Here is a 17,321-nt window from a genome sequence, read left to right on the forward strand (position 1 = left end):
TGTGAAATTTGCTGTTAAGTACATGCTTCTCAGCACATTTAAATGTTAACCAAAACATAGGGAATCCCATTCTTTCGAGTATAAGTGTTAATCACATTGTGTTAACACTGAGCATAGGTTCTCACTTAATCCTAACAGCAATCTAAATATGGGTATTAACCATATTCTGCTAATACAGGTCAAAGTTGCAGCAAATGACTGTGCAGAGAGCAAGTTGAGTTCAGTTCAGTCGCTCAATCGTGTCCCACTGTTTGCGACCCCATGAACCACAGCACACCCAGGCCTCTGTGTCCATCACCAACTCCTAGAGTCTACCCAAACTCATGTCCATTGAGTCAGTGATGCCATCCAACCATCTCATCCTCTGTTGTCCCCTTCTCCTCCTGCCCTCAATCTTTCCCAGCATCAGGGTCTTTTCAAATGAGTCAGCTCTTCACATCAAGTGGCCAAAATATTGGAATTTCAGCTTCAACATCAGTCCTTCCAATGAACACCCAGAACTGATCTTTAGGATGGACTTGCTGGATCTCCTTGTAGGCCAAGAGACTCTCAAGAGTCCTTTCCAACACCACAATTCAAAAGCATCAATTTTTCTGCACTCAGCTTTCTTTATAGTCCAACCCTCACATCCATACATGACTACTGGAAAAACCATAGCCTTGACTAGACAGACCTTTGTTGGCAAAGTAATGTCTTTGCTTTTTAATATACTGTCTAGGTTGGTCATAACTTTCCTTCCAAGGATTAAGCATCTTTTAATTTCATGGCTGCAATCACCATCTGCAGTGATTTTGGAGCCCAGAAAAATAAAGTCAGCCACTGTTTACCCATCTATTTTCCGTGAAGTTATGGGACCGGATGCCATGATCTTCGTTTTCTGAATGTTGAGCTTTAAGCCAACTTTTCACTCTCCTCTTTCACTTTGATGAAGAGGCTTTTTAGTTCCTCTTCACTTTCTGCCATAAGGGTGGTGTCATCTGCATATCTGAGGTTATTGATATTTCTCCCAGCAACCTTGATTCCAGCTTGTGCAAGTTAATATGTTTAATTTCTTTAGGAGAATTCCTCATTGTAAAATTGCTGGGTAAAAGGTGAAGAAATCTTGTACTTGTTTTCCAAAATGATTTTAAATTTAACAGCCCATATCTAACCAATTAGTGATTTGAGATATACCCAAAGTTTCATTAATTAAATTAGCTATTTTAGTGTTAATGCATGTTATGGGCTGTTTGAAGGCCTGTGTCTCCACCTCCACACATATTCATAATTTTAAGTCCTAGCTCCCACTATTTCAGAATGTGACTATAGTGTCAACTGGAAAAAATGCACAGTGTAAGAGTTGTTGTTCAGTTGCTAGTTTGTGTCTGACTCTTTGTGACTCCCATGAGCTGCAGCACACCAGGCTTCTCTGTCTGTCCATTGAATCAGTGATGTCATACAACCATCTCATTCTCTGTCACCTCCTTCTCCTCCTGCCATCTTTCCCAGCATCAGGGTCTTTTCCAATGAGTCAGCTCTCCACATCTGGTGGCCAAAGTATTAGAGCTTCAGCATCAGGTGACCAGTGGCTCCTGGGTGGATGATTGGCTCCATGGCTGACAGTGACTCCTGAGCATCGGATTGGCCCCAGGGCAGTCAAAGGCAGCAGTGAGTCCAAGGTGCTGGACATCATCCAACATCACCTCCAGCCTTCCCCAGACCCCCTTCCCAGCCACTCTAGTAGGGCCTTTGTCTTCACTCCTGGCTGCACGTTGACTGACACCCAACAGCCAGTTAAGGTTTAAGCAAGCTCAACAGACACCAACAGTGGGACAGCCGGGGCACCAGGCATGTCATCCAGCTGTGTTGAGTGGCAGAAGGGCATGTCTGCTAGTTAGGACCGGACAAAATATGGTCCACTGGAGGATGGAATGGCAAACCACTTCAGTATTCTTGCCTTGAGAGTCTCATGAATGGTATGAAAAGGCAAAAAGAGAGTTGTGAGTTAAGTTTTATCTGAGGCAAAATACCTAGAGACAGCCTCTCCAATAGCTCTTAGGAACTGCTCCCAAGAGGTAGGGAGAGAAGTCAGTATTACATATGGTTTTACTGAAAGGAGTTAGTGCCAGAAAGCACATATCTTGACAGAAAGTTGTTGCTAGTGACAGAGAGGCAGATGTTTCCATTAATAATTTTAGTGCTTTTCTACATATGAGAAGATGCAAGAAATTGAGCTCAAAAAGTATTTTCCTGAAAATACCTATTTGAAGGTCTGTTCTGCCAGTTTCTCCCAAAGCAGACTCCTTTCAAGGTCAGCGACTGCAGTGGCTAGTGACTTCATTCTTATACTGTAGAACCAGGTGGAAAGCAGCATTTTTCAGTTGGCAGTAAATAGTGTCTTTATAGAGATAATTAGGAGTAAATGAGGTCATCAGGGAGTGGCCTAATTCAATTTAGCTGGTGTCTTTCTAAAAAGAGACTAGGAAACACACCCAGAGGAATGATGAGGTTAAGAAAGGAGATGGCCATCTACAAGCCTCAAGAGTAAACAACTCTGCCCACACCTTGACCTCCCAACTTCTAGTCTCTAGAACTTTCTAGAAAATTTTCTGTTGTTTAAGCCACCCAGTCTCTGATACAGTACTTTGTTTTGGCTGCTCTTAGTGCATAACATTAAAAATTGTTATGTTGGTGGATACTGAACTTCTAACTTTGGTTTCTAATTAGTGAGGTTGAACATTTTCTCTTTTCTCTTGTGACTTGCCCATTCATATCTATTCCTTTTTTGAATGTACAACTCTCTTTTGTCCTATTTGCATTCAGTTAAACCCATTTCATCTTTGCCTTTATCAAGTTTGTAAACTGAGAAATTCCTTTCCTCTTCAGAGGAATTCTTGGAAATGTTTTAGGTTTTTCTTGTGTGTTCTTTAAATAGGCAACTCTTTTACCTATCTGGAATTTTGGTATATCATGTGAATTCTTTTGCTTTTCTCTGTGTCATTTACCAGTTACCCTAACACAACTTATAGAATAACTTCTCTTTTTTAAAAAAATGATTTTGGATCTTGCTTTTTTAAAAATTTTTAATATTTATTTATTTATGGCTGTGTTGGGTCTTCGTTGCTGTGTGTGGGCTTTCTCGAGTTGCAGTGTGTGGGCTTCTCATTGCAGTGGCTTCTCTTGTTGCAGAGCATGGGCTCTAAGGTGCATGGGTTTAGTGCTCTGAGGTATGTGGGATCTTCCCAGATCAGGGATTGAACCTGTGTCTCCTGCATTAACAGGCGGATTCTTTACCACTGAGCCACCAGTGAAGCCCCTGGATACTGCTTTAAATAAACTATGTATACACTGTTAAGTTTCCCAACCAGGGATTGAACCTTCCTCCCTGCATTGGAAGCATGGATTCTTAACCACTGAACCACCAGGGAAGTCCTACACTATTATTCTAGCCTCATTCCTCACATCTTAACACTTTTAATATTTGCTGCTTTATAAAAATTGGGATTAATTCCTTTTCATATTTTTAAAATTTTCTTATAAATTTATTTTAAAATTATTATATGGAGTTCCCATCACTTACCTGAACCACAGTTGATACAAATTGAATTGAAAAAATGCATCAGTTTTCTTTTCAACCCATTGGTGAAATAGTAACTAATCTATCCACTTTACTAAATTGATTAATAAAAGTTGAGTTCTATGTATAAAAATTTATCTATTTACATGTCTGTTAGCTTCACAGACTGAGCTCCCATGGAGTATGCACCTTTGTCTCCAAACCTGGAAGAAGCTTAATGAATGACTAGTTTTAGTAATTAAACAAATCTTCAGAAATACCCAACATAGAAAGTATAAATGTGTTACTAAATGGATCTGGAAATTTCCAAGTTCAACCAAGATATAAATTTTAACTACTCAATTTGCCATTAACCAAAACGAAAGGTCTGCAAGCCTTCTACTCAAAAGAGAACTCCAAACCAAGATCTAACAGGACTGAGGAATTCTAATGAATTCAGGTACATTTCTACAGCAGAGAAGGTTTCGGGCATAGTTTGTTTATACTATCCCTTGGACTCATCCTACTTCTTCTGCTGTGAAACCATGATTATCTGGCAACTGCTGATAGTCTGGGTCAAGGGTTGGCAAACTGTTTCTGAAAGGACTAGATAGTAAATATTCTAGGCTTGCAGGATATTTGGTCTCTGTCACAGTCAATCAACACTGCTGCTGTAGAACAAACAGCCAGACTCCCTGCATAAACATAGGAATGGCCAAGTTCTAAGAAAATGTTACTTGCAAAAACAGGTGCCCAGCCCAAGGGCTGCAGTTTCCCAACCTCTAGTCTAGATGGGGAATCATGTTAATTTCATTTTAAAGAGAATTTGGGTTGATCAGCAACATTCTAGTCTTCTTAGTAGTTTACGGGCTTCCCTGGTGGCCAACAGTAAAGGGCCTGCCTGCAATGTAGAAGACCCAGGTTCGATCCCTGGGTTGGAAAGATCCCTTGGAGAAGGGAAAGGTTACCCACTCCGGTATTCTTGCCTAGACAGTTCTATGGACGGAGGAGCCTGGTAGGCTATAATCCATGGGGTCACTAAGAGTTGGACATGACTGAGCAACTAACACTTTGACTTTCAATATACGGAACAGATATCAATCACCCAACTGCTAATGTGATCAGTAAACCAGTTAATTCAGTGTGAGTGGACAGAAATCAATGTTCTGAGTTTTGATCCTCGCTACCTACAGGAGGCCCATGGGTGCTGTCAATATATTTCCTTATCTGAGATCTTATGGGTACAGCTGAGCAGACCTAAGAATGAGTTCAAAGAACCCAAAAGTTACCATATTGGCAACACTAAAAAACAATGGCACAGTTTGGAATAAAAATTGAGGGAATATCAGTCAGTACAAAAACATCCTGACAATCAGTAAAATACTCTTAAGGGTGGTGACAAAATTCAATGATATGTTTGGAGAAGAAATATATCAAGGGTAAATGGATTAAGAGACTGTCATACAGAATAAAGTAAGTCAGAAAAAGGAAAACAAATATTGTATATTAACACATCTATGTGGGACAGTGAGTAAAAGCAGAGACCTGATTTTCCCAGTCACATGCTTGTTTGAGGGGTTATGTCCTTAAGCAGGGGGACAAAAAAAAAGTCTTATCTGATCTACTGAAGACTTATTTTTCTGTATTCTATCAAATATCTTATAAACAAAGATGTTCACATTAGGTTTACTCTGACAGATGAACTCTATGTGAAAACAGGGTAAAGAAAAAAGAAATTGATAAAATAATATTTTAAATACCAGGTTTATGGAAAGACAATCACTTCAGATTGTGATTGATAACTTATATTCTAGGATAATTAGACTGACTGAAATCAAATCACTGTCTAAACACCTTACAAAATTCTATCACAGAGTCAGAAGAATTCAGACTATTTCATCATTACATATAAACAAAGCTGCAGAAAAATGCGCAAAGACATTTTCTCATTGTATGAACAATGTGAGGTCTTACTGGTCATAGGTTAACTATTTGGTGTATTTTATATTTTGAAATTGCCACAACATTCCTATGGGAAACAACATAGCCCTTATTTTTGTGGTTAAAAGAGAAAAAAGATACAAAGTATAAGAAGTGGCAAACCAAATTCTGACCCAAAAAAGGCCTTAAAACTAATTCTAGAAACTAATGATTAAAAAGTTGAAACAAAAGTTGAGGGCACTGATATAACTGGCCACTCGGTTTATTGGAACATACAGGAGACATCAATAGTAAAAAGAGGATAACTGCAAGCTAACTCCCAAACTGCACTTAAGAATCAAAACATTAATTAGATTAGCCATCTGCAGAAATGATACAAAGAAATGTTCTGCATCATTTTGAGGAATACCCAAAGTCTAATCCAGGTGATCTACACAGTGAATAGGACATAGTTCTTGATCAAATCAATGGTATAGTCTGATAAATGACTGATTAAATGAGAAGCCTGATATGGTTAAGAAGGCAGCCTCCATTTATTGGCTACAGAACACTCCTCCACACCAGAAGCTTTACACACACTGTGTCATTTAATCCTAACAAGAGTCATATGGAGGATTGTTTATGAGAAAATTAAAGCTTGGAGATGTTAACTTGCCTAGTTAATAGTAGGAGGCAGAGCTGTGATTCAGACCCAGACCAGGACTCTATAACTAGTTGTATTTTCCAAATGGATCATCTGTAAAACTCTTATCCTGCGTTTATGTATTCCTTCATTTTTAAAAATGATACACTTTAAAAAATGTTCCATGGGCAAATCAGTTAGGGAATTCTGAGTGTTCACTGTACTCCAGGACTTCTCTGGGCCTTTACTATAAACACCAGAGGAAATACCTAATGGATTGACTGGCCTCTCTAGGCTATCTATTTACCTTTCCTCTAACTGTACAAAGTAAATAGTTAATGGAAATATTTCTAGGATGTGGAGTACGTTAAGGCTCTATCTTGTCACCCTGTTTATTTAACTTTTATGCAGAGTACATCATGTGAAATACTGGACTGGATGAAGCATAAGCTGGAATCAAGATTGCTGGGAGAAATATCAATAACCTCAGAGAGGCAGATAACACCACCCTTATGGCAGAAAGCAAAGAACTAAAAAGCCTCTTAATGAAAGTGAAAGAGTGAAAAAGTTGATTTAAAACTCAACATTCAGAAAGCTAAGATGATGGCATCTGGTCCCATCACTTCATGACAAATAGATGGGGAAACAGTGGAAACAGTGACAGACTTATTTTTGGGGGCTCCAAAATCATTGCAGATGGTGACTGCAGCCATGAAATTAAAAGACACTTGCTTCTTGGAAGAAAAGTTATGACCAATCTAGACAGCTTATTAAAAAGCAGAGACATTACTTTGTCAACAAAGGTCCATCTAGTCAAAGTTATGATTTTTCCAGTAGTCGTGTATGGATGTGAGAGTTGGACTATACAGAAAGCTGAGTGCCGAAGAATTGATGCTTTTGAACTGTGGTGTTGGAGAAGACACTTAAGAGTCCCTTGGACAGCAAGGAGATATAACCAGTCTACCCTAAAGGAAATCAGTCCTGAATATTCTTTGAAAGGACTGATGCTGAAGCTGAAACTCCAATACTTTGGCCACCTGATTCAAAAAGACCCTGATGCTGGGAAAGACTGAAGGCAGGAGAAGGGGACAACAGAGGATGAGATGGTTGGATGGCATCACGGACTCAATGGACATGAGTTTGAGTAAACTCCCAGAGTTGGTGATGGACAGGGAGGCCTGGCGTGCTGCAGTCCATGGGGTCACAAAGAGTCAGACATGAACGAGCAACTGAACTGACCTGAATAGGATGTGGACTAGATATGGTAGGAGTATGTAATTAGGGTGCTCAAAAATGCCTGGATTTGACACTAAGCATTTAAAAATGAATGTTTATATGAAAATACAAAGTTAAACACAGGGTTTTTTTTTTTAATTAAAGAAATGCATTAGATAATATTCATCGAATATGCTCTAAAAATAGGACTAAATACTGTTTGGCCCCTCTTGGTACCAGCAACTCATAGACGATCTTAGTTATAAACAAGCTACAATCTTTGACATAATTAAAACTGAGTAAACCATAATAGGTGTGTTCCTTGAATAGTTAGCCAAGTATTTGTCCAGGTCTATTATAGCTACTGGGCAAATGGGTTGGCATGAATAGTTATGTCCTTAATGTGTACATCATTAAGAGGTCGATATGTCTTCTCGTTTACGGGTAACTTCTCCAGTTCATCTAGAGTCTCCAGACCATCTATCACCCTGAAAGAGAAACAATATAATGTTTGAAAATTTCCTACAATTGAAACATAATATCCAAACACCTACAACAATTACAGTCTAAGAGAAAAAGACCAAGTCATACAGTTTTTTGAGTTCCCTTGTTGAGTATACAGTAAGATATTGCTTTGATTTTCTGCCATAAGTAGGGCCCAAAATTCAGAAACAAAAATTCATGTTTATGCCTTTAGACAAAAGTAGCAATGGGCGGGAATATTCCCATCAAAGTACCTAAATGATGTATTCTGCCTCATTCACATGGATTAGCTACAAATGGGGCCAATACAACCAGTCAGAAGGTTTTCTTTGCTATAGCAAAAGCCTGGAGAAAGTATGTAAGGATGACAGTTATTATGAGTATTGCCCTGCACTGAAGGTTCTGAAGTAGGTAGCTCCTTTGTACTTTAGTGTTTAAACGTGGTGTTTTTATTTTTTGCTTTTAAACAACAAAAAGAAATACTGAAGAGAAGATCGACAGCTAAGCCCACTTCATGTTTCTATCAGAAAAAAAAAAACAAACAGCTGTTTTTCTAATATGTTCTAGAAACTTAGTCTACTAAGACAAAGTGGCTTTTTAGATTATACTTCCTGGTGCAATTTGAATCAATTCCTAAGACTTAGAGTAGGTACTTTAAAAATAACAGATTCCCATTTTATTTTACATTTCCACTAAAATGTTATTATAGCCAAAGCCTTTTGATTTTACGCCCAAAGGTAGGCAGTTAAGGTCTTTAAATTGTAAGTTTTAAAGGCTTTCCCACCTTCTGGGTCAGTAAGAGAAAAAAGAGGGTGCAGGAAAAAGATTCCAGGCCAAAAAGGGCATGTAGAGTTGAGGTAAGTTAAGTATTTGGGAATGGGTACCTTTGAGAACCAGCAAAAGCTATGAACCATTTTCTCAGAAAAATGTGTGTGCATATACAGAAAAGAGTTCCAAGGAGTTACTAGACTAAAGGTTAAGAATACTTGTTCTAAATGCTACAGCGTTTTTTAACCAATTCAGTAAGATAAGTCCTACTAATTACTAATCAATAATTCTGAATGGTGGGTTAGGGAGAATATAAAAGAAAGGGAGTATAAAGATTATCCATAATACACACAAAAACTACTAAAGGCTATAATATTCCTTTTCATCAAGTATTAATCTATAAATTAGACATGCATATGGAATGAAAAAGAAAAGTTGTAGACTCTTGTATTTTTAATTAAACTAGCTTGGCATCCAAACTGTTAAATAAAACAAACTATAGAACTCTGCCTTGGTTTATTGAACACAGTAAATAATTTGTTGACAAACTGACTTCCTGTTGATTTATAAAAGCAATTCCCAGGGATACTGTATCTAATGGATTTTCTTGCAGAGACTGCTAAAAGTCTCCTCAGGATTCCATTCCCCTTTCTTCTTATTTATAGAGGCCTGATTTTATTGAGATGGCAATGTATCTAGCTGAAAAACATTTCCTACCCTCTCTTGTAAGTAAGGTCTGGGTCTTCCAGGAAAGTTCTTTAAAAAGGGACTGATTCAGCTGGCAAGCACTTTTTGCCTTTCCTCCTTCTTTCTGCTTGGAACACAAATGTTCTGACTGGAGCTTTGCTGTCCAAATTATAACCATGAGGTGAATTTCAGAATGAAAGCTAATGATGGCTGAGAAAAAAGAAAGGCACCTGGTACATCAATGACATACTAGAACCACCATCCCAGTTCATCTTGTTTAAGCAACTGTTTTTCAGATGTGTTGATACAAAATGCTATTCTGAATGAAAACAATACATACTGTTAACTTGCATAAGATCCTGAAAAAAAAAAAGAGCTGGTGCCTCTTTACAAAATAACTGAGGGTGAGAGAGGTTGTAAATAACTCAAGGTCACATGGCTATTAAGTGGTAGGTGTAAATTTCAAGTACATTTAGCTCTCATACTGCTCTTTGAATACTAGTTACGCCATGATCACAGCCACTCATGCATCCTTTGCAGTGAAATTCCAAACCAGAATACTCACTTGCCAAATACTGTGTATTTCATGTCCAGATGTGGCTGCTTCCCATAGGTGATGAAAAACTGAGATCCATTGGTATTTGGGCCATTATTAGCCATAGATACAACACCTCTAACACTGTGCTGAAGAGGACAGACCAAAGTATTAATTGTTTTTATGTAAACATTCCAAATATAGGACTGAAACAAGACATACACTCTTTACCTTCCCAATATTTAAGAGATCAAGAAAACATGTAATCAGTTTCCATCAGGGCTAGTCCAAATGTTCAGTTTCTGTATGATCTGTATCTCTGGAAACTTGTATGTAAATTGTTTATATACCAAATCATACTCTTCAATTTCATCTTTGGAGAAGTAGAGCCACGAACACTTTCGGCAACACCAATGTATAATAGAAATAATCCTTACATTTATATTAAGGAACAGTGTGCTGGCATGAAACCATCAGGCAGACAACAAAACCAAAATCCCCATAATCTCTTCACATATACACTGGACTCTGGCTAGTTTCTTTATCTGTAAAACAAGGGAGGTTGGACTAGTTCAGGGTTTTTTTCATAATTCAAATTCTCACAAGGGTTCGCAGATAATAAATTGATAATTGGGCAGAATGTAAACATTAGGGAATGGTGGAATCTGGCAAAAGGAATAGTGTATCTCTTGCCTCATGACATTTATAATGTTTTTAAACCAATGGCCGTAAAGAATGAATCTGTGGGTCTTCCACCTATGGGCAGTCAGTTCATAAACCCAGGACTGGATGATCTAAGGAAGGCCTTGTCTAATATTCATTACACTGTTATACAAGGGAATGTGTACAGGAGTTAAAAGGACTTTATCAATAAGATTAAAGACAGAACTGTCTTACAGGGAGATGCCCAAATATAAAATATACTAAAAGTAACTCCAATGATTACTCTGTCTGATGCTATTCATCAGCAGACACTAATGAGACAAACCACAGAGATGCAACTACATAGATATTAATGCTTTACTGTCTCCCTAAAAGGTGACTACCAATCAAATGTATTTGATGCATCATAAGAATATATGTACTACTTACAGTATAATAAAATAAGCAACCATTAACCTGTTTTCAAGCTTTAAGAATTAAAATTTACCAAATTGTTGCATATGCCTATACGCTCCTCTCAGCTATTACTTCAGCCTCTCAAAGTGGTAACTAGTATTCTAATATCTTTATAAATGCCTGAACAATATATTGTTTCCTTTTGCTGGTTTCTGAGTTCTATAAAATAGTTCATACTATTTTTAGTCTTCTAGAAAATGATTTCTGCAGTTAACATAATGTTTCTAAGATTCATACATGTATTATACATATTTCTTTCACTGTATACTATTTTACTACTGAATATACTACAATTTGTCCACTCAAAGATTGATGGACATTGTTTTTCGAATTTTGTTATTACAAGTAGTACTCTAGGAACACTCTTGTACGTTTCCTAGTGCACATGTACATGAATTTCTCTAGGGTAAATGTGTGGGAACGGAAGTTCAGGGCTAGAGTATGTGACTATTAACACATCCTTAATTCTGGTATGTTAGAAAATAGTTCTTAACTTTGTTTGTGTGTTTGCGTAGGAATCACCAGGGAACCTTAAAATATAGTCACGGTCCTAATCAGTTCTTCTGTTTTTCTCAAGATTTAGGGAGGTAAGGCCCTACTCTTTTTTTTTTAATTTAAAACTTCTACAGGTCAGTCTGTTACCAGCGAAGTTTGAAAATCACTGGTATAGGATGACAGATCAGTACCATGGAAACAGTTATTAATTAATGCCTAAAAAACTGTTTCATTTCCGATTCAGGAAAAGGGTGACTTTTTAAACAATTTATCACCTCCTAATCCCAACTTGGTAACAATATTTATTTATGATAGAAAAGCAAAAAGATAAATTATTCCTAGTCACCATCCAGAGATAACACTGAAGTGAATATTCTTAGAAGTTTTGCTGAGTACATTTTACTGTAACTTCAAAACAATATACTAAATTACATATTCAGATTGAAAGACCACACAATAAATTATTAACTGATGTCATCTCTGGGAAATGGAACTTTTTTTTAAATGAATATGTACTAGTTTTTTAACTTTTAGAAAAAAGAAAATTCTTTAGAAAGTTTGAAAAAATACAAAGGAAATATAAGTATCTAATTTTTCTATGCTGCAGATTTATTTATGTGCACTTCTCTGAGACCTAACTGAGATCTACCATACACATTAAGTGAAATTAAAACAAATATTCAAATATCTAAGAGAAGATGATAAAAAGCCGGCAACTGATAATAGGCAATATTGCAACCAGAAGGTATGACAGTCTCTCCTCCCCACTCTCAAAAAAGACCAATGATTCATGTCATTCAACATGAATTTTATAGTGAGACATGAAGCCCCACAGGTATATTACTGATTAAACATTTCAGATTGGACCGAAAGATGAGCTCACTTAATGTCAAGATTCATGTGATGGTGAGATTCCACTATATATTAGGCTAGAATTGACATTTATATTTCCTCTCGACATCACTTATCAAGAGTGAAAAACTACAAAAAAAAGTATATTTACTAATTATTTTAACCTGTATTATTACAACATATGTATCCGTTTCCAAGTGTAAACACAGCATGAAAAAATAGATTCTGAAGTATTTTGGATATACCTTAAGATATTCACTATATTCGTCTTCAAATTTCTTGCCCCAGATACTGTTACCTCCCCTTCCAGTACCTATATTACAAGACAAACAAATGAAGTATCTAATTAAACGGAGAAGGCAATGGCACCCCATTCCAGTACTCCTGCCTGGAAAATCCCATGGACGGAGGAAGCCTGGTAGGCTGCAGTCCATGGGGTTGCTAAGAGTCGGACACAACTGAGCGACTTCACTTTCACTTTTCACTTTCATACACTGGAGAAGGAAATGGCAATCCACTCGTGTTCTTGCCTAGAGAATCCCAGGGACGGGGGAGCCTGGTGGGCTGCCATCTATGGGGTCACACAGAGTCGGACACGACTGAAGTGACTTAGCAACAGCAACCCTTTAAGTACAAATAAAATCTGATATATCCTTTCTTTCTTCCCCAAAATGAACTTTAAAGAACATAAAAATAAAGTATATCTACAAAACCCCCCAACCCTCCTTATCAGTATTGTTCATATTTTAGGGCTTGATGCCAGTAGCTTCTGCTTAAAAATTTCTTGCTAAGGTAAGTTATAAAAACCCCACATATTTTTATTTTTCTATTCTTTATCTAGTCTCTTCTTTACACTATATATTCAATTCCTTATGTATTACTGGAATCACTTACCTGTTGGATCTCCCGTTTGAACCATGAAACCCTTGATATTTCTATGAAATATACAGCCGTTGTAGTAATTACTGGCACAAAGAGCCAAGAAATTCTGGAGAGTAAAAATAATAATTGAGAAATGTAGCAGAAACATATTTTAGATAACAAATGAATTGTATTTACTGAAAATACCACAACAACCTATTTAAACAATGTCTTTGAGGCATTACTTTGGATAAAGTCACTGACTAAAACTCTCCAATAGCTTCCTTCTGTTCCTGAAAGAAAATACAAAACCCTCAGCAGAGCCTAGCAAGCCCTGCATGACCTAGCCTACTTCTGCGTCTCATGATAATCACTCCTTCCCTGCTACTTACTGTGTTAACCCCATCAGCCTTCTGAAAGTTTATTCAAAAAACACAGGCTTTCACACCTTGAGGCCCTGTACCTATTTCTATACCTGGAACGTTCTTTTTTATAAGTCCTTCCACGGAGATGCCTTAATTACCTTTCACACTCAGTTCTTAAAGTGCAGTACCACTTTCTTGGCTAGCCTTGCTCTCATCTTCTTTTAAATAAATCCCTTCCCATTATTCTCCATCTCAACACTTTATTTCCTTCAAGGCATTATTTCCCTCTAGAATTACTTTTTTTTCTAGAATGCATTTTCCCCCTGCCTATCAGGTAAATATTAGCTCCACATGAGCAAGGAATGTCTCTTGTTCATCACTGAAGTTCCAGATGCTGGCAAGATAGCTTCTCATAAGCGAAATTGCTGAATGAATGTATATAGCTGACTCTCTTTTTTTCCCTTCTTGTATTTTTTTGGCCATGCCACGCTGCTTATGGGATATTCGTTCCCCAACCAGAGACTGAACCTACGTCACAGGAGGGAAAGCACCAAGTCCTAACCACTGGACCGCCAAGGAACTCCCTTTTTCCTTCTATCCTTGTTATTTAAACAAGTGAAATAATATATGGAACAGTTCCCCTATATTTCTTGAGAAAAATGAGCCAAAAGAAAAAGATACCAGCCACAGTATGGTAAGAGAAAAATTATCTACCCTTTCTTTAATTCACTTTAACATCAGAAAAAAAAGTGTAGGACTTCCCTGGTAGTCCAGTGGTTAAGAATCTGCCTGTCAATGTTGGGGACACAGGTTCAATCCTTGGTCTGGGAATATTCTATATGCCTAGGGGCAACTAAGCCTGTGTGCCACAACTACTGAGCCTATCTGCCAAGGGCCCATGCTCTACAACAAGAGAAACCACCACAAAGAGAAGCTGCTGCTGCTGCTACTGCTAAGTCACTTCAGTCGTGTCCGACTCTGTGTGACCCCACAGACGGCAGCCCACCAGGCTCCCCCGTCCCTGGGATTCTCCAGGCAAGAACACTGGAGTGGATTGCCATTTCCTTCTCCAATGCATGAAAGTGAAAAGTGAAAGTGAAGTCACTCAGTCGTGTCCGACTCTTAGCGACCCCATGGACTGCAGCCCACCAGGCTCCTCCATCCATGGGATTTTCCAGGCAAGAGTACTGGAGTGGGGTGCCATTGCCTTCTCCGCAAAGAGAAGCTGGTGCACTGCAAATAGAGAATAGCTCCTGCAACCACAGAAGCCCTACATGCAGCATTGAAGACCCAGCACAGCTAAAAATTAAGTAATTTATTTAAAAGAAAACAAAGTATAAATTAGATCAGAAATTATGATTGATGGTTTTTCTTGACAATGGTTTCATAGAAAAGTTTTCTATTTTTCTGGGGGGAATGCCATTTAAGTTAGGTGACTCGATTTCAAAATGGTTACCCTACTGAGTTAACTCATCTTTTATGCATACATTATGGTACTCACTTCACATGTTTTGGGTGTCCTTTCACAGAAGACTTCTATTTTAATATCACCTACATCTGTATGCAATGTCACCGACTAAAAAGGAGAGAGAATGTGAGAAAAATGAGATTTCTTCAGGTGATTTTGTGCATTGTATCATTTCCCTAACTAGATAATAAAGATGACTATCTGAATAAAAACAGAAACACCATTTCAGAGATGATCTATCCATACAATAGCTCTTGAGAGATAAGTTGCATTTCTTCAAAATTATTTCAGCAGTAGGAAAAAAAAAAAATTCCAGAGGAGAAAGGTAAATGTTTAGGTAAAATGGTATCTATGCTAAAAATTTGGGAGCAATACTATGATGGCTTCCCTGGTGGCTCAGAGGATAAAGCATCTGCCTGCAATGCAGGAGACCTGGGTTCAATCCCTGGGTTGGGAAGATCCCCTGGAGAAGGAAATGGCAACCCACTCCAGTATTCTTGCTTGGAGAATCCCATGGACAGAGGAGCCTGGCGGGCTACAGTCCACGGGGTCGCAAAGAGTTGGACATGACTGAGCGACTTCACACTCAAACACACTATGATGGAAATAATTATCTTATTCGAATTTTTCATCAATAAAAACGATTTTTATGTTAGCATGACTGACTTAAATAAGCAATTCACTAAGTCATTAATATTTATTGAAAAATAGTAGGAAAAAGACTTTTACATAGTTTTTTTTTTTTTTAACCATTTCCCTTATATAATTGTGAGAGTTGAAAAACAATTTCTTTCTCCACTAACGACATCAGACATAAAAAGCATCTGTGTTTTCAGATCCTAAATGTGCAGAGGTAACCAGAGTACTCTCTTACTTGCCTTTTTGCTTCATCTGTTCATTGGTAGTCAAAATACTCCTTTTGTTACCCCATTCCAGAGAGGCTAGAAAGCTTCTTAGACTTCTTTTTTAATTTGTCTTTTTACAATAGTATCTAGCAGTCAGAGTATGACTAAGTTGAAGAAAGAAGGCAGGAATGTGTGTGTGTGTGTGTGTGTGTGTGTTGGTGGGGCACACTGCTTTCTTTCGAGATATCTCCGACTCCAGTGTCCACCTTAGACCAAGAGCAAAAGGATCCAATGAAAATGATCACACCTGACTATGCTCTTCTGCAAGAAGCCCTTTCCATCTCTATCTGTCTGGTATCTTTTTCCATATAAAGGTAAATTCTGTGTTGTTTAAGTGAAAGACATAATTTAATTTTGCCTTTGCTGGTTTTGTTTAGAATCATTTTACACTTTATAGTTCTTCAGCTTATTATTTCTGTTTTGTCACTGAAATTTCCATGCAGTTTTAATTCCCTTGGTTTTCTGAAAAAAAAATTTTTTATGAAAGACATTCATAAGAATTCCATAAAATTTACCATTTTCTTTCTTGATGGTTTCAGGAAGCACTGTTACTTTCTCAGAGTTTATTGAGAGAAGTTCAAGAACGAGCCTCTATTTACAAAATAAAAAAGAATTAAATTCATTTCCCTCTCTTGACTCACACAAGCTCAGTTTTATGGCATATTTAAAAGAAAAAGTGTCAAAGAGTACCCATTCTACCCAAGTAATAAAAATTCGGTTATGGAAGCCATCAGGCGAAACTAATCGACTCCAGACCCTCAAACTCCTCTTTCCCTGCTCACTTCTCAAGGGCCGAGTACATTCCCGCCTTTGGGTCCAGGCACTGGGTGTTCCCCTCGCCTGGAACATGTACACTCTGACATCTGTACAGCTAGTTTCCTCACCTCCAAATCTCTGCTCAAAAGTCTGGTTAAACCTGCCTTAACGATTTCCTTTTCTCACAGCACTTACCACTAGTATACTACATGCTTTACTAGTCGTCACCCTCCCCGCACAGAAAAAATACTAACTGTAAGCAGTCCAAGAACTAAAACACACAGCGCTCTGCAAGCACTTGAGTTAAGCTAATGAAACAATAAGTGACGTTACCCCATACTTACTTAACCACTTCGATTAGCACAGTTGTTGTTAAAACAGCAAAGATGCAATCGTGGGTGCCCCCACGGGTCTGTAGATTCGAAATGCCACCGGAAGTCGAGCAAGAGACCCATTAGAGAGAATGCCCCTAGCCTGTTCGCGTCCTCCCTTCCCCTCTCCCTATCTGTAACCCAAACGAGAAGAACTAGGGAGAAAATGTAGGATTTATTCCCCACCAGGAACACATCTGACCTTGAAAGGGGGCTCTTTCAATAATTACACTAGGACAAGAAGCGTTAATTCTGGGCAACTTCTAGGATTGTCTTGGGCTCAGACATAAAATGGAAAGTACCTCTTCCGCCCGGCTCCTGCGTCCCGCCTACTTTCACAACA

At 38.0% G+C, this 17,321-nt stretch overlaps 1 protein-coding gene across 5 annotated transcripts; it reads right to left on the minus strand.

The window, feature by feature from the left end:
* Positions 1 to 7,414: 7,414 nt before the first annotated feature.
* PPIL3 (peptidylprolyl isomerase like 3) lies at positions 7,415 to 17,315 on the minus strand. 5 transcript variants are annotated; one of them, NM_001206564.1, is made up of 7 exons: positions 16,952 to 17,019; positions 16,367 to 16,442; positions 14,980 to 15,054; positions 13,147 to 13,240; positions 12,498 to 12,565; positions 9,817 to 9,935; positions 7,415 to 7,801 (listed from the first exon to the last, which is right to left on the minus strand). In NM_001206564.1, exons 2-7 carry the CDS (start codon positions 16,367 to 16,369, stop codon positions 7,675 to 7,677), a joined length of 486 nt encoding a protein of 161 aa, NP_001193493.1. In that variant the 5' UTR covers positions 16,370 to 16,442; positions 16,952 to 17,019; the 3' UTR covers positions 7,415 to 7,674. The 5 variants fall into 5 exon arrangements, with proteins under 5 accessions (NP_001193493.1, XP_024833703.1, XP_024833707.1 ...); XM_024977935.2 differs by lacking the exon at positions 16,952 to 17,019 and adding an exon at positions 17,281 to 17,315 and having other exon boundaries at positions 7,448 to 7,801; XM_024977939.2 differs by lacking the exon at positions 16,952 to 17,019 and adding an exon at positions 17,181 to 17,315 and having other exon boundaries at positions 7,448 to 7,801.
* Between the last annotated feature and the right edge of the window lie 6 nt (positions 17,316 to 17,321).

Source organism: Bos taurus, chromosome 2 (assembly GCF_002263795.3).
Source record: "Bos taurus isolate L1 Dominette 01449 registration number 42190680 breed Hereford chromosome 2, ARS-UCD2.0, whole genome shotgun sequence".
Classification (NCBI taxonomy): Eukaryota; Metazoa; Chordata; class Mammalia; order Artiodactyla; family Bovidae; genus Bos; species Bos taurus.

Excerpts from the sequence above, each read along its gene's own strand:
- PPIL3 (NM_001206564.1), bottom strand. Across the intron at positions 12,566-13,146 it reads TCAAACGGGAGATCCAACAG|GTACTGGAAGGGGAGGTAAC; the intron begins GTAAGTGATTCC and ends CTTGTAATATAG. Across the intron at positions 7,802-9,816 it reads AAATACACAGTATTTGGCAA|GGTGATAGATGGTCTGGAGA; the intron begins GTGAGTATTCTG and ends TTTCTCTTTCAG.